This window comes from Panulirus ornatus, chromosome 8 (genome assembly GCF_036320965.1).
Source record: "Panulirus ornatus isolate Po-2019 chromosome 8, ASM3632096v1, whole genome shotgun sequence".
Classification (NCBI taxonomy): domain Eukaryota; kingdom Metazoa; phylum Arthropoda; class Malacostraca; order Decapoda; family Palinuridae; genus Panulirus; species Panulirus ornatus.
Genome location: NC_092231.1, coordinates 34,219,222 through 34,242,279, shown reverse-complemented (window position 1 = coordinate 34,242,279; position 23,058 = coordinate 34,219,222). Strand labels below are relative to the sequence as shown.

General features: G+C 39.6%; 1 protein-coding gene across 1 annotated transcript in view; it reads right to left on the bottom strand.

Annotated features, from left to right (window-relative positions):
- The window catches only part of LOC139749709 (G patch domain-containing protein 1 homolog), a 240,342-nt gene that overhangs the window by 45,655 nt on the left and 171,629 nt on the right, over window positions 1-23,058 (bottom strand). The window contains exons 4-5 of the mRNA XM_071663863.1: window positions 16,508-16,656; window positions 7,300-7,436 (exon numbers count right to left, since the gene is read on the bottom strand). Of these exons, the coding sequence (XP_071519964.1) occupies window positions 7,300-7,436; window positions 16,508-16,656 (286 nt within the window). The remainder of the gene's footprint in view (window positions 1-7,299; window positions 7,437-16,507; window positions 16,657-23,058) is intronic.

Genomic DNA, 23,058 nt, shown 5'->3' with positions numbered 1-23,058 from the left:
ATTTTCGCCAATTATTCCCTCAACTGCCATATTACTCACCTTCGCATTCAAATCACCTATCACTATAACCCGGTCTCGTGCATCAAAGCTGCTAACACAGTCACTCAGCAACTCCCAAAACACTTGCCTCTCATGATCTTTCTTCTCATGAACAGGTGCAAAAGCACCAATAACCACTCATCTCTCTCCATCCACTTTCGGTTTTACCCATATCAATCTAGAGTTTACTTTCTTACACTCTATCACATACTGCCACAACTCCTGCTTCAGGAGTAGTGCTAATCCTTCCTTTGCTCTTGTCCTCTCACCAACCCCTGACTTTACTCCCAAGACATTCCTAAACCACTCTTCCCTTTTCCCCTTGAGCTTCGTTTCATTCAGAGCCAAAACATCCAGGTTCTTTTCTGCAAAAATATACTTTCTATCCTATATACCTATCTCTCCTTTTTTCTCATCTTGGTTACATCCACACACATTTAGACACTGCAATCTGACCTTTGAGGAGGAGGAGCGCTCCTCGCATGACTCCTTGTTCTGTCTCCCCTTTTAGAAAGCTGAAATACAAGGAGGGTAGGGTTTCTAGCCCCCCACTCCCGTCCCCTTTAATCACCTTCTACGACAAGCAGGGGATGTGTGGGAAGTATTCTTTCTCCCCTAATGAAGAAAAATCTTTAAAAAATATTACCCATTCATTATATATTCATAAAACTGCCTTTCAAAGGAAAACATTGTAAAAATTAGAAAAACATATGGAGGTAAACTGATAAAGAGAATAAAGGTAGAGATGTAATTCTAGAGGACAAAAGTTTGATCATGTGCTATGAAGTCATTCTGGATGAGTGACTGGAAGTTTACACAAAGCCTCAAATCATACCACTCATTACTTAGCTAAATCATGCTGTCTTCTCAACAAGTTCTCTGAATTCTTGTTTCTCATTTCAAGATGATACCTAAATCTTTTACAATTATCTTACTTCCTATTACTTTCCCTGTTGGGCCTTTAAACAGTGTCACTATTGTATTCACACTTACTCCATAACTTATTTCCTCATATTCATCTTTGTTACATTCCATCAGGTTCACTCACATATTTGCATATCATGTTTTGGTCTTTTTGCATCTACAGTTGGTCAGCTTCTAATAAAATCATCTTGCTTATTCTGGTGTCATTAGCTAAGCTCATTACACTGCTTTCTTTTACTTTGCTACTGATGTACAATTACAATATAATAAAGAGAAATATGACTAACAATATTCCTTATAGTATTGCAGATAAACCATTCTCTTCAGTCATGGTTCTTATTGTTACTACTTTAAACTTTCTGTTAGTCTAAGCTAAAAAATGGGTTTGCAAAATTTTTCATGGTTCAAATCCATGTTGGCCTTCATTTATGAAGCTGTTCTTGACCAGTTGTTCAAAGACATGTCCTTTCATCACTCATCTTTATTACTTGTGAAGTCAAGCTCAATGGTATGTACTGTTTATGCACTAGCTTGGATCCTCTGTGTTGATGCTATATAACCCATTTTGTGAAAGTCTGTAATTCTGGTTTCATCCAGACTTTGCCTCAACAATAACATCACTGGTCCTTTAACTGCTGCTTTTGTCTTCTTGAGGAAGATGGATGGGATTCCTTCTGGTCCAGGAGATGAACTTTCTTTGTACTGATCAAATAACACTTAATATGCTAGACAATTACTGAAAATAATAAACAGCACATACAGATAAAGATATACAGATTCTCACTTCCTCAGGACTCTGGTATAAGCTGGGTAAGGTTTTGTTGTACATTCTTTCTGAATATGTTGATTATCTTTAGAGTATGCATTAAGTAAGAACATACTGAAGAGAACTGCAGTAAACCTCTGTTAACCATAATTAAAAAACAAAAAGAATTTCGAAACAATGTGTTTTTCAATTCTAGCTAGCAACCTTCCAATATCAAAACAAAAAAAATAAAAAACGAAAATTAAAAAAGATACATAAAATGAGAAGTAAGATTATTAGTGAAAGAGAAGAAAGAGGCTTTTGGATGAGTTTTGCAGGAAAATAGTGCAAATGACTGGGAGATGTATAAAGGAAAGAGGCAGGAGGTCAAAAGAAAGGTGCAAAAGGTGAAAAAGAGGGCAAATGAGAGTTGGGGTGAGAGAGTATCATTAAATTTTAGGGGGAATAAAAAGATGTTTTGGAATGAGGTAAATAAAGTGTGTAAGACAAGAGAACAAACGGGAACATTAGTGAAGGGGGCTAATGGGGAGGTGATAACAAGTAGTGGTGATGTGAGTAGGAGATGGAGTGAGTATTTTGAAGGTTTGTTGAATGTGTTAGATGATAGAGTGGCAGATATAGGGTGTTTTGGACGAGGTGGTGTACGAAGTGAGAGGGTTAGGGAGAATGATTTGGTAAACAGAGAAGAAGTAGTAAAAGCTTTGTGGAAGATGAAAGCCAGCAAGGCAGTGGGTTTGGATGGTATTGCAGTGGAATTTATTAACAAAAGGGGGTGCTGTGTTGTTGACTGGTTGTTAAGGATATTTCATGTATGTATGACTCATGGTGAGGTGCTTGAGGATTGGCAGAATCCATGCATAGTGGCATTGTACAAAGGCAAAGGGGATAAAGGTGAGTGCTCAAATTACAGAGGTATAAGTTTGTTGAGTATTCCTGGGAAATTATATGGGAGGGTATCGACTGAGAGGGTGAAGGCATGTACAGAGCATCAGACTGGGGAAGAGCAGTGTGGTTTCAGAAGCGGTAGAGGATGTGTGGATCAGGTATTTGCTTTGAAGAATATATGTGAGAAATACTTAGAAAGGCAAATGGATTTGTATGTAGCATTTATGGATCTGGAGAAGCATATGATAGAGTTGATAGAAATGCTCTGTGGAAGGTATCATGAATATATGGTGTGGGAGGCAAGTTGTTAGAAGCAGTGAAAAGTTTTTATCAAGGATGTAAGGCATGTGTACGAGTAGGAGGAGAAGAAAGTGATTGGTTCTCAGTAAATGTCGGTTTGCGGCAGGGGTGCATGAAGTCTCCATGGTTGTTCAATTTGTTTATGGATGGGGTTGTTAGAGAGGTATATGCAAGAGTTTAGGAGAGAGGGGCAAGTATGCAGTCTGTTGTGAATGAGAGGGCTTGGGAAGCGAGTCAGTTGTTGTTTGCTGATGATACAGCGCTGGTGGCTGATTCGGGTGAGAAACTGCAGAAGCTGTTGACTGAGTTTGGTAAAAGGTGTGAAAGAAGAAAGCTGAGAGTAAATGTGAATAAGAGTAAGGTTATTAGGTACAGTAGGGTTGAGGGACAAGTCATGTGGGAGGTAAGTTTGAATGGAGAAAAACTGGAGGAAGTGAAGTGTTTTAGATATCTGGGAGTGGATTTGGCAGCGGATGGAACCATGGAAGCAGAAGTGAGTCACAGGGTGGGGGAGGGGGCAAAAGTTCTGGGAGTGTGAAAAATGTGTGGAAGGCAAGAACATTATCTTGGAAAGCAAAAATTGGTATGTTTGAAGGAATAGTGGTTCCAATGTTATATGGCTGCGAGGCGTGGGCTATAGACAGAGTAGTGCAGAGGAGAGTGGATGTGTTGGAAATGAGATGTTTGAGGACAATATGTGGTGTGAGGCGGTTTGATCGAGTAAGTAATGAAGGGTAAGAGAGATGTGTGGTAATAAAAAGAGTGTGGCTGAGAGGGCAGAAGAGGGTGTTTTGAAATGGTTTGGTCACATGGAGAGAATGAGTGAGGAAAGATTCACAAAGAGATATATGTGTCAGAGGTGGAGGGAACAAGGATAAGTGGGAGACCAAATTGGAGGTGGAAAGATGGAGTGAAAAAGATTTTGAGCAATCGGGGCCTGAACATGCAGGAGAGTGAAAGAAGTGCAAGGAATGGAGTGAATTAAAATGATGTAGTATACCAGGGTCGATGTGCTGTCAATGAATTGAACCAGGGCATGTGAAGCATCTGAGGTAAACCATGGAAAGTTTTGTGGGGCCTAGGTGTGGAAAGGGAGCTGTGGTTTCGGTGCATTATACATGACAGCTAGAGACTGTGTGTGAACGAATGTGGCCTTTGTTCTCTTTTCCTAGCGCTACTTTGCACGCATGTGGGGGGAGGGGGTTGTCATTTCATGTGTGGTGAAGTGGCGATGGGAATGAACAAAGGCAGCAGTGGTGATGGGAATGAATAAAGGCAGCAAGTATGAATTATGAACATGTGTACATATGTATATGTCTATGTATGTATATATATGTATACATTGAAATGTATAGGTATGTATATGTGTGTGTGGGGACGTGTATGTTTATACACGTGTATTGTGGGTGGGTTGGGCCATTCGTTCGTCTGCTTCCTTGCGCTACCTCACTGACGCGGGAGACAGCAATAATGTATAATAAACAAATAACATAAAATAATTCAAATTGCACAAGCACCATGCTGCTGTGAGTAATGTTCTCATCACCCAATGTTTTGTAGCACTGGTGATTGTTTGCTATCTCCCATGTGTTTTCTGGCATGGTGTTGTGGGCTGGCCTTGCTCAATTTTGTATCTAGTGAATCCATGATTACTACCGTGGACAATGGCCCCTTTCGAGCATCATCAGCAATTGCCTGACAGGTCCTTGAAGTCATCTACATCTAAATTGAGGTGTAAGAGGAATATTCTAAGCTTCGAAAAAAAGATAGAAATGTGCAAAAGGCTGTCTAAGGGTATTTCCAAGGTGACACTTATGAAAAATTTCACCATCAGCACTATTATTTACATCAACAAGCAGCAAAAGAAGATCAAGGCAATTAGTAGCACTTATATGCTTACATACATTATCATTTCCCAATGTCAAATATTTCATATAGGGAAAATATTTCAAAATAATGAAATGGTAGATGTGCGCTAAAACCTCTGTGAGGGCTGGAGGGTGGAGTAAGTGCGGGTCCTCAGTGGAATGCACCATGTTCCTGCCAAAGGGTCAGTCTCACAGTTACCACCACTGTGTGTGGATCTGTAATACTTGTGCAATTAGGGTATACACTTTCATGATTTTTCTATAACCCACTGTATCTGTGTTTGTAAATATGGCACCCAAATGTCCAGCAACATCTACCTTAAAACTATCAATTACATGGAAGAGAACCTCTTTGACCTTAGAAATGAAGCTAGAAATCTTACAATGCACTATGCTAGTGAGGGAACATCAGCATGGTAAAAAGTGTGCCAAAACTTTTGTGAGGGTTGGCAGGTGAAGTCAGTGTGGGTCATGGGTGAAAGACACCACACACTTGCACAATCAGGGTATACACTTCTGTGATTTTTCTATAACTTGCTGTATCTGTGTTTGTAAATATGGTACCCAAATGTCCAGCAACATCTTCTCCTACCTCAGAACTAGCAGTTTAATGGAAGAGAACCTCTTTGACCTTAGAAATGAAGCTAGAAGTCTTACAATGCACTGATGCTAGTGAGGGAACATCAGCATGGGAAAGTGTGCCACAGCTTTTATGATGGTTGACAAGTGGAGTCAGTGTGGGTCATGGGTGAAGGATGCCACATTCCCACCAGAGGGTCAGCATCACAGTTACCACATTTATATGTAAATCTATGTTACCTGTGCGATTTGGGTATACTTGCTAATGTAATTTTCCTACAACCCCAGAACCAGCAGTTAAATGGAAGGGAACTTCTCTGACCTTAGAAATGAAGCTAGATATCTTATGCCATGCTGATGATAATGAAGGAGCATCAGTGCTTGGGTGTGCTTTTAACCAGGGTGAATTACATCAATAACACAACAACATACAGAAAACTCGAATGGCTGTGGTCCACTGTCTGCGAAGGTAACTGCAAGGGTTAGATATCCACTAAAGAAGTTGAGGAATATACTCTCGTTATAACATAGAGCATGACACAAAGGATAAAAGCAGACTTAGTATGCTTCAGTTCAGGTCTAAAGCTTTTGGCAAGTCTGTGAACCTTACTCAGACTTTGTTCTGTCACTAATAAAGGACTTTCAAAAATTCTATTGAAGTATGATGTCAGTGCTACTGATTTCTAATGCTTTTTGGAATTGTCTTGATTCCTGCCACCATGAGACAGGGATATATGAGTCTCTGAAACTTTCAACAATCTAATCAGAGTCTGGACTCTTTCTCGATATTTTATGCTTCTGCCATTGGAGTTATAAATTTCTTTAAAAACACAGACTCCCAACAGTTTATACTGAGGAGAATACATGGGCATGCTAGTTATGTTGTTTGGAATTTTCTGAAGGTAATTCTTTTCCCACTGTATACTAATTAATTGCAGCTTTAGTATATTACTCTTTTCTTAACTCTCCTCTTGTCATTTGTGGTCCAATAGTATATGAGGTCTTTAGTTTGAGCTTTGCACATAAAGAGAAATATTTTGAGGGTATTCTCTAATACTCTAACTCTAATAGCTCTTTGCTCTTATTTTCCCTGTTTCGCATGATACTTTGAACTTACCATCAATGTCTTCCACCTCTTTTGTTACGTTTGTATTCTTTTATGAGGAAACTAAGACTTTTAAGAAAAGGCGCAATTCATTTCTGTTCCCTATAAAGAGAGAAGTGCTTTCACTTCAGCTGAGAGAAATAGTAAAATTACAGCAGAAAGTGAAACATATGGAAATAACACAAGAAACAAAGTCCAAGTGAAATGCCATTGGAGTTACAGGATTTCAGGCTTCATAAGGCATGCAAAAAGTATGTTATGTTACAATAGGCATATACTGTCTTGAAGAAATAATGATACAAACTATAATCACAGAGAAGTAAAGATCTAATAGCAACATCACTGTGATACAAATAGTGGTTAAGTGGTGTTTTACAGAGGCAATTTTAGTTTTCAAAGACGTGAATACTTTAGCAAATAGAGAAGAGGCAGATCTTACGTAACAGAGACATTGGTGAAGCCAAAGATGCTGCTGCTTAAGTCCACAATTGTTCTGCATGCAAAGTCAGCATAAAGCTTATCAATTATTAGTATCCCATGACAATGGGGGTCCAACTTCTCTTAACATTCAACAAGGTTTAGGATTTACATGAAAAAAGAGTAGTTGGAGTGTATAATGTAAATAAGCAAGGATCAAGAACCATGGCAATTTTGCTGTTTAGTTATGCAGGTAAGGAGGAAGGGAACTATTCAATAGGGATATCCTGTACCCTTGTGTATTTGCGGGCACAGTAAAGCACTATACAAGAGAGCATGGGAAAACAATGTCCCCTTGAGTATCATTCAGAATAAAAGCAATTATAAACTAATATTGCAAAAACATTTCATTGTACCTTGAGGCCCATGAACGCCATATATTTTTTGTCTTTCTCTACGCGCTGCTACTTTCTGGTGTCGGCTTACTCGTGGTCCAACCCCTTGTCCTGGTCGCCAACCATGACAGCGCAGGATTTTCATTCCCACTGTCTCCCTAAACGAAGAGAAAAAATTTACAGGTTAGTCTTAAGCCAATGCTTTTCTATTTATCATCTTTAGGCCTAATTCGTTTGCTTCCTACATTTGTCCATCTTTTCTGTAATCTCCCTCTTGTTCTTGCACTCTCAGTTACACCATTATATACCCTCTTGATGGACCCATCCTCTGCTTTATGATTTCAGTAACCATACCATCCTAAAAGACTATCAGCCTTGAACCTTTGTAATGTCTTCACATCACACATCTTTCTCATATCCTCATTTCTGTTCTATCTATCCTAATTTCAACTCTACTTTGTAAGTTATCTATCTCTACTGCTTTAATTCTTTACCTCCCTTAACCCAAATAAATTTGGGTTTCACATCAATACATTTGACTTGGGATAAGTAATCCTCCATATATGCTCTCTGCATACACTGAGATTATTATTTTGTTTCACCACAGTTTTCAGTCCCCCTCCAATCTTTCCCTCTTGCAAGACTCTACTATCAATTCCAGCTTTCCCAATACCATCCTTAACTCCCAATTACCTAAGATCATGCATAACATCCATTAACCATCCAACATGACAATGCATGGGTACATCCCAACCCATCTTTGGGCATCCTCCTTCAACAAACATTAGCAAAGCAAGGTACTATTCCAGCCAATTCCTCTTCTTATTCAGACAGAACAGCATCATCCACACACAACAACTGCAGTGACTTTCATTCTAATTCATTATGGTTTGATCATACACTATCATCTGCCTTGCATTCACAGCACATAATGTTTGAACCATACAAATATCAGAGAATGACTTACACTGTCCAAACCTATGCAATTAACTGCATTCAAAAGTATTATATGTGCATCAAACGAAGTCAGAAATACACACAAGTTTTCCTGAATTCATATGCCTAAGGAAAAATCTGGTCCACACATCCTTTTCCTTTCCTATATGACTCAAAAATGGGCTTTATCATCAATCTGGAAAAATCCTGTTCAGCATCCATCCAGATCTCTCCATGGCTAGGGATAGGTTGGAATACTCAGACTGGGACTCAGTCTCCAGGGTAAAAAATCATGGTACCTCAAAAGAGCTGGAATTGTTTTACATTTCCAGACCTCAGTTTCTGAATGTCAGCTGTAGCAACTTCTGGGGATTTTAAATTTTGTCACCAAGAGGTTAACTTCTGAGTAACATACTAATTCCTAAAGAAATAAGATATCTTCCAAAAGCACTTCCCTGGAAATATCTCAAACCTTTAGTTGGTAAACCAACACAGAAAATCTCCAAAAACTACTACCTTGGAGACCACTTGCAACTTCTCCAATCATTTATTTGAACACATATAACCAATGTGGGGATTCCATTCATCAGAGAGTCATGGAGGTACATCAGTTCTGTCATATCAAAACTAAGAGACTGTAAGTCCTGAGAATTGTATCAAGGGTGTCTTCAGGCTGGAAGGCAGAATTTTATTTCTGATGTTCAAACTGTGGGTGTCTCCAAGTCTGTGGCAAAGATTCTCTGCCGAGCTATGTAAAAAAAAATCTATGACTATTATCTTTAAGGAGTAGGTAACATCTGGACATATGCCCTATCAAGATCAGACACAATATCAAACAGAAAAGATGATAGGGAATGAGGCTTTTAATTGGACCCTGTCCTTAAGATTTGCACCTGCAGCGGATCTCTTTCCTACCAAAATCAATGCATTATTTCTTACTCATATTTCTGTAGTTTTAGATGTAAATGCAGCTGCAACAGATGCTCTGTCCTTGGATTGGACTTACTGGAAGCAGATATATTTTTTCTCTGTTCATCTTCTTGTTAAAGTTCTCAAACTGGAAAGTTTTCAGGGATTATGGTGCTGGTGCCAGAGGCTCCTTCAGTTATGCCCTATGCCTTGGCTTATACTTTGGGTTCTTCTCCACTACCTCAGTGTTTCTGCATGAGTCCAACCTCAAGGTCCTAGATTCTGCAATTTACACTTATGGATTTTCTTAAACACATACATTCTACACGCAAAGGTTAGGAGAATGTCCAAAAGATGAACTTTTACAAAACATTTGACATACTCAGAACAGTACTAAATGGTTTACAAAAACCTTCAGTATTTCCTGGAAGAACTTGATGTCTTGGAAGTAACAAAGCCTTATGTTTAAAATTTTCTTCAAGTCTTTATCATAAGAAGAATATGGATAGGAACAACACATCCTCCTAGGATACACTTCTCCTGTCTCTCTTTCTGAGGACACTGATTGCTTTTCCCTATCACCCAAGTGAGAGCTTTCAAAAAATCTTAAATCTTTTACATTCTAACAGCTTTTCTGGCAGTATAGTTTCAAGTATTCTAATAAAAAATTTTCCTTATAGCCTTGGACTCTTGGAGGAGAGTTAGTAAATTACAGTGCCTGTCGAGACAGAAATCTTACCTTCACTGATAATCTCCTATGGGTTAAGATAAACCTAAACCCCTAATACTTAGTGAAGAAAGAACTAAATGCACAAATAGCCCTATAGTCATCCAATCTTGGAGGACTTAACGGCATCATGCCTTACACCACTTAAATTTCCTGGAAACCTTTAACTTTACCTGAGACTACTAAGAGGACTATTCATCTATGAACACTGTCACTTAAAAACACTCTCAGCGACAAAATAGCTTTTCATAGATTATGAAACCTTTATAACTGGCATAATCTAGGCTTCACATGAGAGCACATGTGAGAAATATACCCTGACTTTCATCAGATATTTTTCATTAAAAAAAAAAGGGATCTTTAGCATTTTTTGTCCACCATCATCAGGCATTACTTATTTGGACATTGTCAATCTAACCTTCATGGCTCTGGGCATTCCTGCTTCAGGAGTGGTAAATTCCAGTGTGTCTCTAACCTATCAAAATGAAAGTATCTATCTCAACTTTAGTTTTATGTAAAAGTGTTTCTCTAAACCCTCTTGCTTCAATGAGGTATAATATGGTCACAGAACTGACAACTGAGAAGAGAAATGCAAGTTTTGAAAAATGAAAAAACAATTCTCAAAGAAAATATTATATGAACATTGTTCCTGGATTCCTTCTGTCCTGCCTTCCCTCTTTTTAAAAATCTCTTCTCTGTACCTTCCATTTCATAACCCCCTTTGAGTAGGTGCCTGTGATCTACGAACTGTGGTTTCTCTTATGCTGAAAGTCAGAAAGGTCAATGACATTAGCCTAGCTTCAGTCACAGATGGATGAATGAACAAACAGCTGTGATGATATAAGGGTGGTTCATGAAGATATGCATCTCCTCATCAGAAATTATGTGGGTTGAAAGATCCTGACTGACATATTCCTAAGTAATAAGTCTCATGCTTGGGGGATACCACCTTGAATAGAAAAAGCATTCTTACAGCAACATTTCTAAATCAACAAAGAAATTAATTAGTAGTTTAAGGTGATACAGGTTGGACTGGAGAGCTCCTGGTATGAGCCAACTAATCTTAAGGCTGTCAAGTACCATTTGTCAAAAATCTGTTTGCATGTGGGGTCCATCCAGCTCATCTGGCAAAGACCTTACTTATATTTTTGGGAGAAGACCCCTTTCATGCATAAAGCTTCCATGTATAATCATTGTTCTATCAGAAGTAAGCCTAACTACTGGTGTTACATACACTGTAAAGGAGGTGTCACATGAGAACAAATAATAAAAACAAACGTGGACCTTATCTGAAAAGGAGGTATAAAATGGAGGTGTGCTAAGCAAAACTGCTGAGTTCTTTGATATGTATCCTACAAATAGTTTAAACTGGCTTGATAAACTCAGGTATATGAAAAATATGGTTGGGTGAAAGGAGCATGCATTAGATAAAAAAGTCTATTCAAACAACATTCCTCCAAGCTATTAATGCAACTCTATACACTTGTATTCCAATAGAATCAGAGTCCATCCTATGAACAAACTGTTACTGAATTCAGGTCTTTATCAGTGCCAGTGATATAAAGTCAAAAAGCAAGAAGAGGTCATATACAAAATCAATTAATTCTGTACACAACACAGTATCAAAATTGCAAATGCAAAAGAACATAATGGAACTCAATTCCAGTCTAACAATACATCCAATATCCATTCAAATACTGCTTTTTTTCGCAGATGAGGGAGAATAACAATATGGATGCCCTACTACTAAATGAATCCCACAAATGATTAACAAAAGTTCTCTTGCAAGCCAATAATAACTGGGCTACCAGAATGACAATAATCATAATATTTCGTTAAATAAATCATACAACTGTACAATCATACTCAGACAGTCCAAGGATGGCTTGAGACTTACAAAAGCCTTGAAACTTTCACTGCTTGTTTTCACTCTTTGTAAGATGAAAAGCACTAAGGAACCAACTACAAGCCTGACTGATACAAGTCATGATTCAAAGGCCAAGTTACTTACTATCATGGTGCATTCGTTTTCAGGTTAAGAAAATGCAAATTTTGCAGAAGCCAAACTGGAAAAAAGACTGATTAAATTCTTAAGATATTTTTTGGAAGCAATGCAAACTCTACAAAGATAACTAGGACAATGTCAGTGCTAATATCCAAACTGAGGGGTGATACTTTAAGTTGCAAGTACAAGAAAGTCTTGGCAACTTTCTACAAGCTCATTAAAGAACAGCTGCTCCATGAATTTATATGGAAACTACCAAAAAATATCAAATGAGAAGTCTGTACATTATGAGATAACTTTGTTGGGTTACCACCTAGGTTCATCCAAGATCTGAGACTGGTAAAAACATGACTGCATGCAAAAACACAAAGTTGGAACTATAGTAATACTGGATGGACAGAAGATGAAGAATGTAAGAAACTTAAACATCATCATGAAAAACAGTGCAAAACAACCAGAGTGCTGAAACCTGGGAAAAATTGTTTGGGTCACATCAAAAGTAATGAAGGAAAAAGAATTGTGTCAAATAAGACAAAGTTTATTTTATAAGAAACACAGACCCTAAATAAGAGGAGTAATTCTGTAAATTGGAATATATATCCCTAGGGAGAGGGGAGAAAGAATACTTCCCACGCATTCCTCACGTGTTGCAGAAGGCGACTAAAGGGGATGGGAGCGGGGGGCCAGAAACCCTCCCCTCCTTGTATTTTGACTTTCTAAAAGGGGAAACAAAAGAAGGAGTCACACGGGGAGTGCTTCCTCCTCGAAGGCTCAGATTGGGGTGTCTAAATGTGTGTGGATGTAACCAAGATGAGAAAAAAGGAGAGATAGGTAATATGTTTGAGGAAAGGAGCCTGGATGTTTTGGCTCTGAGTGAAATGGAACTCAAGGGTAAAGGGGAAGAGTGGTTTGGGAATGTCTTGGGAGTAAAGTCAGGGGTTAGTGAGAGGACAAGAGCAAGGGAAGGAGTAGCAGTACTCCTGAAACAGGAGTGGTGGGAGTATGTGATAGAGTGTAAGAAAGTAAATTCTAGATTGATATGGGTAAGACTGAAAGTTGATGGAGAGAGATGGGTGATTATTGGTGCATATGCAACTGGGCATGAGAAGAAAGATCATGAGAGGCAAGTGTTTTGGGAGCAGCTGAATGAGTGTGTTATTGGTTTTGATGCACAAGAGCCGGGTTATAGTGATGGGTGATTTAAATGCAAAGGTGAGTAATGTGGCAGTTGAGGGAATAATTGGTATACATGGGGTGATCAGTGTTGTAAATGGAAATAGTGAAGAGCTTGTAGATTTATGTGCTGAAAAGGGACTGGTGATTGGGAATACCTGGTTTAAAAAGCGAGATATTCATAAGTATACGTATGTAAGTAGGAGAGATGGCCAGAGAGCATTATTGGATTACGTGTTAATTGATAGGCGTGCGAAAGAGAGACTTTTGCATGTTAATGTGCTGAGAGGTGCAACTGGAGAGATATCTGATCATTATCTTGTGGAGGCGAAGGTGAAGATTTGTAGGGGTTTTCAGAAAAGAAGAAAGAATGTTGGGTGAAGAGAGTGGTGAGAGTAAGTGAACTCGGGAAAGAGACTTGTGTGAGGAAGCACCAGGAGAGACTGAGTACAGAATGGAAAAAGTTGAGAACAAAGGAGGTAAGGGGAGTGGGGGAGGAATGGGATGTATTTAGGGAAGCAGTGATGGCTTGTGCAAAAGATGCTTGTGGCATGAGAAGCGTGGGAGGTGGGTTGATTAGAAAGGGTAGAGTGGTGGGATGAAGAAGTAAGATTATTAGTGAAAGAGAAGAGAGAGGCACTTGGACGATTGTTGCAGGGAAAAAATGCAAATGAGTGGGAGATGTATAAAAGAAAGAGGCAGTAGGTCAAGAGGAAGGTGCAAGAGGTGAAAAAAAGGGCAAATGAGAGTTGGGGTGTGAGAGTATCATTAAATTTCAGGGAGAATAAAAAGATGTTTTGGAAGGAGGTAAATAAAGTGCGTAAGACAAGGGAGCAAATGGGAACTTCAGTGAAGGGGGCTAATGGGGAGGTGATAACAAGTAGTGGTGATGTGAGAAGGAGATGGAGTGAGTATTTTGAAGGTTTGTTGAATGTGTTTGATGACAGAGTGGCAGAAATAGGGTGTTTTGGTCGAGGTTGTGTGCAAAGTGAGAGGGTTAGGGAAAATGATTTGGTAAACAGAGAAGAGGTAGTAAAAGCTTTGCGGAAGACGAAAGCTGGCAAGGCAGCAGGTTTGGATGGTATTGCAGTGGAATTTATTAAAAAGGGGGTGACTGTATTGTTGATTGGTTGGTAAGGTTATTTAATGTATGTATGATTCATGGTGAGGTGCCTGAGGATTGGCGGAATGCTTGCATAGTGCCATTGTACAAAGGCAAAGGGGATAAGAGTAAGTGCTCAAATTACAGAGGTATAAGTTTGTTGAGTATTCCTGGGAAATTATACGGGAGGGTATTGATTGAGAGGGTGAAGACATGTACAGAGCATCAGATTGGGGAAGAGCAGTGTGGTTTCAGAAGTGGTAGAGGATGTGTGGATCAGGTGTTTGCTTTGAAGAATGTATGTGAGAAATACTTAGAAAAGCAAATGGATTTGTATGTAGCACTTATGGATCTGGAGAAGGCATATGATAGAGTTGATAGAGATGCTCTGTGGAAGGTATTAAAAATATATGGTGTGGGAGGCAAGTTGTTGGAAGCAGTGAAAAGTTTTTATTGAGGATGTAAGGCATGTGTACATGTAGGAAGAGAGGAAAGTGATTGGTTCTCAGTGAATGTAGGTTTGCGGCAGGGGTGTGTGATGTCTCCATGGTTGTTTAATTTGTTTATGGATGGGGTTGTTAGGGAGGTGAATGCAAGAGTTTTGGAATGAGGGGCAAGTATGCAGTCTGTTGTGGATGAGAGAGCTTGGGAAGTGAGTCAGTTGTTGTTCGCTGTTGATACAGCGCTGGTGGCTGATTCATGTGAGAAACTGCAGAAGCTGGTGACTGAGTTTGGTAAAGTGTGTGAAAGAAGAAAGTTAAGAGTAAATGTGAATAAGAGCAAGATTATTAGGTACAGTAGGGTTGAGGGTCAAGTCAATTGGGAGGTAAGTTTGAATGGAGAAAAACTGGAGGAAGTGAAGTGTTTTAGATATCTGGGAGTGGATCTGGCAGCGGATGGAACCATGGAAGCGGAAGTGAATCATAGGGTGGGGGAGGGGGCGAAAATTCTGGGAGCCTTGAAGAATGTTTGGAAGTCGAGAACATTGTCTCGGAAAGCAAAAATGGGTATGTTTGAAGGAATAGTGGTTCCAACAATGTTGTATGGTTGCGAGGCGTGGGCTATGGATAGAGTTGTGCGCAGGAGGGTGGATGTGCTGGAAATGAGATGTTTGAGGACAGTATGTGGTGTGAAGTGGTTTGATCGAATAAGCAATGTAAGGGTAAGAGAGATGTGCGGAAATAAAAAGAGTGTGGTTGAGAGAGCAGAAGAGGGTGTTTTGAAATGGTTTGGTCACATGGAGAGAATGAGTGAGGAAAGATTGAGCAAGAGGATATATGTGTCAGAGGTGGAGGGAACGAGGAGAAGTGGGAGACCAAACTGGAGGTGGAAAGATGGAGTGAAAAAGATTTTGAGTGATCGATCGGGGCCTGAACATGCAGGAGGGTGAAAGGCATGCAAGGAATAGAGTGAATTGGAACAATGTGGTATACCGGGGTTGATGTGCTGTCAATGGATTGAACCAGGGCATGTGAAGCGTCTGGGGTAAACCATGGAAAGTTCTGTGGGGCCTGGATGTGGAAAGGGAGCTGTGGTTTCGGTGCATTATTAAATGACAGCTAGAGACTGAGTGTGAACGAATGGGGCCTTTGTTGTCTACCTCACACACATGAGGGGAGAGGGGGTTGTTATTCCATGTGTGGCGAGGTGGTGATGGGAATAAATAAAGGGAGACTATGAATTATGTACATGTGTATATATGTATATGTCTGTGTGTGTAAATATATGTGTACATTGAGATGTATAGGTATGTATATTTGCGTGTGTGGACGTGTATGTATATACATGTGTATGTGGGTGGGTTGGGCCATTCTTTCGTCTGTTTCCTTGCGCTACCTCGCTAACGCAGGAGACAGCGACAAAGCAAAAAATAAAATAAATAAATAAATATATCAAGAAAACTGAATAAGTAGAGTAATTTGGATGCCAGAGGAAAACAGTTTTACAAAGGGACTTCTTGACTATTGAAAAGGTAAGGAATGAAAAGGAGGCGAAGAAAGACATGAGAAAAATGACAAAAAGTTTTAAAGATATATGGTAAATGTACAAGATGGAAAAGACACTACAAGATTTAAGTTAAGATCCTGGAATTGCATGAAATGATGGAAAGATTCCACAGATTCTGTATGTGAAAGATCCAACATTGATCATAATACTGTAAATACTAGAAAAGGTATCTTCATGGAGAATATGACTGAAAGTTCAACTCATCACTTATTTCCAGAATCATGAAATGACTGACTGACTAACAGTTACATCTTAAAGACATTTAACATACAAGATGTACAATCACATCATATAATAAATATATTCTAAGTCCATTAACTGGCTCAAACTCTAAAAAACCATGTACACTATTTGACAATACAACACTTACCTGCTAGGCTGAAGAATTTCTTCTAGAACTGGTGTCCCTGGGATAGGTCCAGTTGGATCCAAAACTCTTTTCCTTTTCCTTTGTTCACTATCATCAAAGCTAGAACAAGCTTGGATTCCTTGTGGTGATATTCCATATACTGCCATGTCCTTTGATAAATATGAGAATAAAATGTTTTAAACAGCAGGAAGTCATCTCATTAACATGTAACAACAGATGTTCTTTTCATACATACAAGATATAAAGGGATGATCAATTATGGTTCAACTGATTTGGAGTCATCTCGCCAGGAGGTAATAGACAAGCTAAAAACTTTAAAACGGAGGAGTTCAACTGAGCATTCATAAAGCATGACAGACCAAAGAAAGAGGGGAAAAAGCAAAAGAATACAATCAGAGGGCAAAAAAGCAATATATCAAATGCAGCAAGACATCAAAAATAATAGGAGATGGTAGTGTTAGACAAAGTATTATAAATAAATACTGATAGATGATCAACAGCCAAGTACCACAGACCTTTCTGTGGTTTCTCCTGAATGTTTCATTTGTCCTGGTTCAGCGCACTGACAGAATGTTGCCCCTTGCATACCACATCAATCAAATTGCTCTGTCTTGGGGTGCATCACACTCTCCTACACATTAAGGCCCAGAACCCTTATGGCATTTTTCTCTCTGTCCTCGCCCTTCCTCCTAGGTTTCCCCCTTCTCCTTACTCTCCCTAATCCCAATATGTATACCCTCTTAATTACCTTCGAGTCACTCATCCTTTCCTAGTGTCTAAACCATTTCAGCACATCCTCTTCAGCCCTCTCATACATACTCTTCTTAATTCCATACCTCTTTCTTATCAATTGTTATTCAGTCATATATACTCCTCTAACTTCCACACCTCTCTCTCATCAATTGTTATTCAATCAACCCTCCTCACATCACATATTGTCCTTAAATATCTTATTTACAACACATCCACCCTCTTCCACAATTTTTCATCAAAGGCCCATCCCTTACATCCCTACAACACTGTTGAGATTACTATACCATCAATCTTAACCATCTTTACCATCACACACAGTAAATTGTGTTTCTACTAAATCTTCCAACAAATATCATCAATACCACAAGCAGTTAAAAGATTCAGCACTGTAAGAAATTTTTTTTTTTTTTTTTTTTTATACTTTGTCGCTGTCTCCCGCGTTTGCGAGGTAGCGCAAGGAAACAGACGAAAGAAATGGCCCAACCCCCCCCCCATACACATGTATATACATACGTCCACACACGCAAATATACATACCTACACAGCTTTCCATGGTTTACCCCAGACGCTTCACATGCCTTGATTCAATCCACTGACAGCACGTCAACCCCGGTATACCACATCGCTCCAATTCACTCTATTCCTTGCCCTCCTTTCACCCTCCTGCATGTTCAGGCCCCGATCACACAAAATCTTTTTCACTCCATCTTTCCACCTCCAATTTGGTCTCCCTCTTCTCCTTGCTCCCTCCACCTCCGACACATATATCCTCTTGGTCAATCTTTCCTCACTCATCCTCTCCATGTGCCCAAACCACTTCAAAACACCCTCTTCTGCTCTCTCAACCACGCTCTTTTTATTTCCACACATCTCTCTTACCCTTACGTTACTCACTCGATCAAACCACCTCATACCACACATTGTCCTCAAACATCTCATTTCCAGCACATCCATCCTCCTGCGCACAACTCTATCCATAGCCCACGCCTCGCAACCATACAACATTGTTGGAACCACTATTCCTTCAAACATACCCATTTTTGCCTTCCGAGATAATGTTCTCGACTTCCACACATTCTTCAAGGCCCCCAGAATTTTCGCCCCCTCCCCCACCCTATGATCCACTTCCGCTTCCATGGTTCCATCCGCTGACAGATCCACTCCCAGATATCTAAAACACTTCACTTCCTCCAGTTTTTCTCCATTTAAACTCACCTCCCAATTGACTTGACCCTCAACCCTACTGTACCTAATAACCTTGCTCTTATTCACATTTACTCTTAACTTTCTTCTTCCACACACTTTACCAAACTCAGTCACCAGATTCTGCAGTAAGAAATTAAATATATTAAAATAATCATTTCCACAAATTCGAACTAATGAAACTAAAAGATATTAACGCAATGTGCTCTCACATGCAACCACTGAAAGAAAAAGATAATAGAAGGAACAGAGAAGGGGGCCAGGTGAGGATATTCCCTCAAAGGCCCAGTCCTCTGTTCTTAACGCTACCTTGCTAATGCGGGAAATGGCGAATAGTATGAAGGAAGGACAGCTCCACACCATAAGAAAACAAACTACAAACTAAAATGAAAAATACCCCTAACATAATAAACTGTAAACTTAAAATAGTATTTCAAAGATTTTTCATTTGGAACTAAACATATCCAAAACCCACAAAATACCATAATAAAGGGACCTAAGTAATACAAAGATTTAAAAGTTATCATTAGTTTTGATTAATTAAAAACTCTGATCTTGTAAACTGGTATTGAAGACTAATATTCTCAAAATATCAGGAAAACGACGACTAATCCTATCTTTAATCCCCAAAATTCATATTTCTACCTAAATAAACAATTTCCTGCATTGCTATCTTTATCATACCTTTCATCTTTTTCTTATCAATTTCATTTACAAAGCTAATTCACTCCCTTTCAGCAGGAATTGTACTACTTATTCAGACCATATCATCTGGACTGGTTTTATCATTTTTGTTCCCTTATATTTTCTTTCTAGTATTCTTAGGTGGCATATTAGTATTACTCATGTATGTAGCATCCTTAGCCTCAAATGAATCATCTAAAATATCAGTTTTCTTTGCCAGGCTTTTCATTTCTGTCACTAATTCTTTTCATTTTTCCTAGTCGATCTTTATTCTCACTGGAAACTGTTTCAATAAAACACTCTTTTATGTCAGGTGAGGATGCTCCAAACTATTCATCTATCTTCATGCACTTTATATATAATTTTCCAATTATAGGAATAACTGTTGTAGTAATATTTTATCTACTTTTTACACTGATTGTAGCAGTACAGGTAACATCAATATTTCTAGGACCATTATTTATTCTTTTTTTTTTTATTATACTTTGTCGCTGTCTCCCGCGTTCTTCAAGGCCCCCAGAATTTTCGCCCCCTCCCCCACCCTATGATCCACTTCCGCTTCCATGGTTCCATCCGCTGCCAGATCCACTCCCAGATATCTAAAACACTTCACTTCCTCCAGTTTTTCTCCATTCAAACTCACCTCCCAATTGACTTGACCCTCAACCCTACTGTACCTAATAACCTTGCTCTTATTCACATTTACTCTTAACTTTCTTCTTTCACACACTTTACCAAACTCAGTCACCAGCTTCTGCAGTTTCTCACATGAATCAGCCACCAGCGCTGTATCATCACCGAACAACAACTGACTCACTTCCCAAGCTCTCTCATCCCCAACAGACTTCATACTTGCCCCTCTTTCCAGGACTCTTGCATTTACCTCCCTAACAACCCCATCCATAAACAAATTAAACAACCATGGAGACATCACACACCCCTGCCGCAAACCTACATTCACTGAGAACCAATCACTTTCCTCTCTTCCTACACGTACACATGCCTTACATCCTCGATAAAAACTTTTCACTGCTTCTAACAACTTTCCTCCCACACCATATATTCTTAATTCCTTCCACAGAGCATCTCTATCAACTCTATCATATGCCTTCTCCAGATCCATAAATGCTACATACAAATCCATTTGCTTTTCTAAGTATTTCTCACAAACATTCTTCAAAGCAAACACCTGATCCACACATCCTCTACCACTTCTGAAACCACACTGCTCTTCCCCAATCTGATGCTCTGTACATGCCTTCACCCTCTCAATCAATACCCTCCCATATAATTTACCAGGAATACTCAACAAACTTATACCTCTGTAATTTGAGCACTCACTCTTATCCCCTTTGCCTTTGTACAATGGCACTATGCACGCATTCCGCCAATCCTCAGGCACCTCACCATGAGTCATACATACATTAAATAACCTTACCAACCAGTCAACAATACAGTCACCCCCTTTTTTAATAAATTCCACTGCAATACCATCCAAACCTGCTGCCTTGCCGGCTTTCATCTTCCGCAAAGCTTTCACTACCTCTTCTCTGTTTACCAAATCATTTTCCCTAACCCTCTCACTTTGCACACCACCTCGACCAAAACATCCTATATCTGCTACTCTATCATCAAACACATTCAACAAACCTTCAAAATACTCACTCCATCTCCTTCTCACATCACCATTACTTGTTATCACCTCCCCATTTGCGCCCTTCACTGAAGTTCCCATTTGCTCCCTTGTCTTACGCACTTTATTTACCTCCTTCCAGAACATCTTTTTATTCTCTCTAAAATTTAATGATACTCTCTCACCCCAACTCTCATTTGCCCTCTTTTTCACCTCTCACACCTTTCTCTTGACCTCCTGTCTCTTTCTTTTATACATCTCCCACTCAATTGCATTTTTTCCCTGCAAAAATCGTCCAAATGCCTCTCTCTTCTCTTTCACTAATACTCTTACTTCTTCATCCCACCACTCACTACCCTTTCTAATCAACCCACCTCCCACTCTTCTCATGCCACAAGCATCTTTTGCGCAATCCATCACTGATTCCCTAAATACATCCCATTCCTCCCCCACTCCCCTTACTTCCATTGTTCTCACCTTTTTCCATTCTGTACTCAGTCTCTCCTGGTACTTCCTCACACAGGTCTCCTTCCCAAGCTCACTTACTCTCACCACCCTCTTCACCCCAACATTCACTCTTCCCTTCTGAAAACCCATACAAATCTTCACCTTAGCCTCCACAAGATAATGATCAGACATCCCTCCAGTTGCACCTCTCAGCACATTAACATCCAAAAGTCTCTCTTTCGCACGCCTGTCAATTAACACGTAATCCAATAACGCTCTCTGGCCATCTCTCCTACTTACATAAGTATACTTATGTATATCTTGCTTTTTAAACCAGGTATTCCCAACCATCAGTCCTTTTTCAGCACATAAATCTACAAGCTCTTCACCATTTCCATTTACAACACTGAACACCCCATGTATACCAATTATTCCCTCAACTGCCACATTACTCACCTTTGCATTCAAATCACCCATCACTATAACCCGGTCTCGTGCATCAAAACCACTAACACACTCATTCAGCTGCTCCCAAAACACTTGCCTCTCATGATCTTTCTTCTCATGCCCAGGTGCATATGCACCAATAATCACCCACCTCTCTCCATCAACTTTCAGTTTTACCCATATTAATCGAGAATTTACTTTCTTACATTCTATCACATACTCCCACAACTCCTGTTTCAGGAGTATTGCTACTCCTTCCCTTGCTCTTGTCCTCTCACTAACCCCTGACTTCACTCCCCAGACATTCCCAAACCACTCTTCCCCTTTACCCTTGAGCTTCGTTTCACTCAGAGCCAAAACATCCAGGTTCCTTTCCTCAAACATACTACCTATCTCTCCTTTTTTCACATCTTGGTTACATCCACATACATTTAGGCACCCCACTCTGAGCCTTCGAGGAGGATGAGCACTCCCCGCATGACTCCTTCTTCTGTTTCCCATTTTAGAAAGTTAATACAAGGAGGGGAGGATTTCTGGCCCCCCGCTCCCATCCCCTCTAGTCGCTTTCTACGACACGCGAGGAATACGTGGGAAGTATTCTTTCACCCCTATCCCCAGGGATAATACCATCATAAATCACTATAATCACCAACTACCAAACCATCATACCTTATTACACAAAGAAACTGGCTCTCTTACTTTATTTCTCTCAAGAATATGTTTGAAGTTTTACAACTGTCTTCTCAAGTGGGACAGAAAATATTCTTTGGTAAATATTTTCCCTCACAAGAGGAAAATTCTGCAGCTGTGTCAATTTTCATTACAACATCCCTATCACTAAGTAACATATGTACTAAATATGTGCAACATTGTGTAGAGGTACTGGTGGCAAACACACAGTCAGAACGTTCTTTACATTATCAAGTCACTATTGTTCTCTTGGTCAAGACTATGCACTTTTCATTTGATGTGGCTTCAACTACTCGGGGAAGGCATTAGCAACGTGACCAACCACATTACATTTACACCACCTAGAATGAACTAACACTGAGATGAATACTGTTGGTTGCTTATCTATACCATTTTCTCTGATTTTCTGCCCCCTTCTCCTCTCTTCAACTTTAAAACTTCCTACCTTTAGAAGTGCCATATTCATGAGCTGCACTGGCTTCTAAAACAGTTCCTGCGGCTTTACTCATATGTAAATGTTTGCAGACAAATGCCTTAGCTATTTTTTTTCTTACCAGATCCAATGCTATGGCTACACGACAGGCTTTCCCAAAGGTTACATATCTGAAGTGGCCACTAACTTGTCCCGAATTCGTTAATGGTGAAAACCTCTTAACAAACTTATCTCTTGAGGGCCAGCTCTAAGCAATTTGGA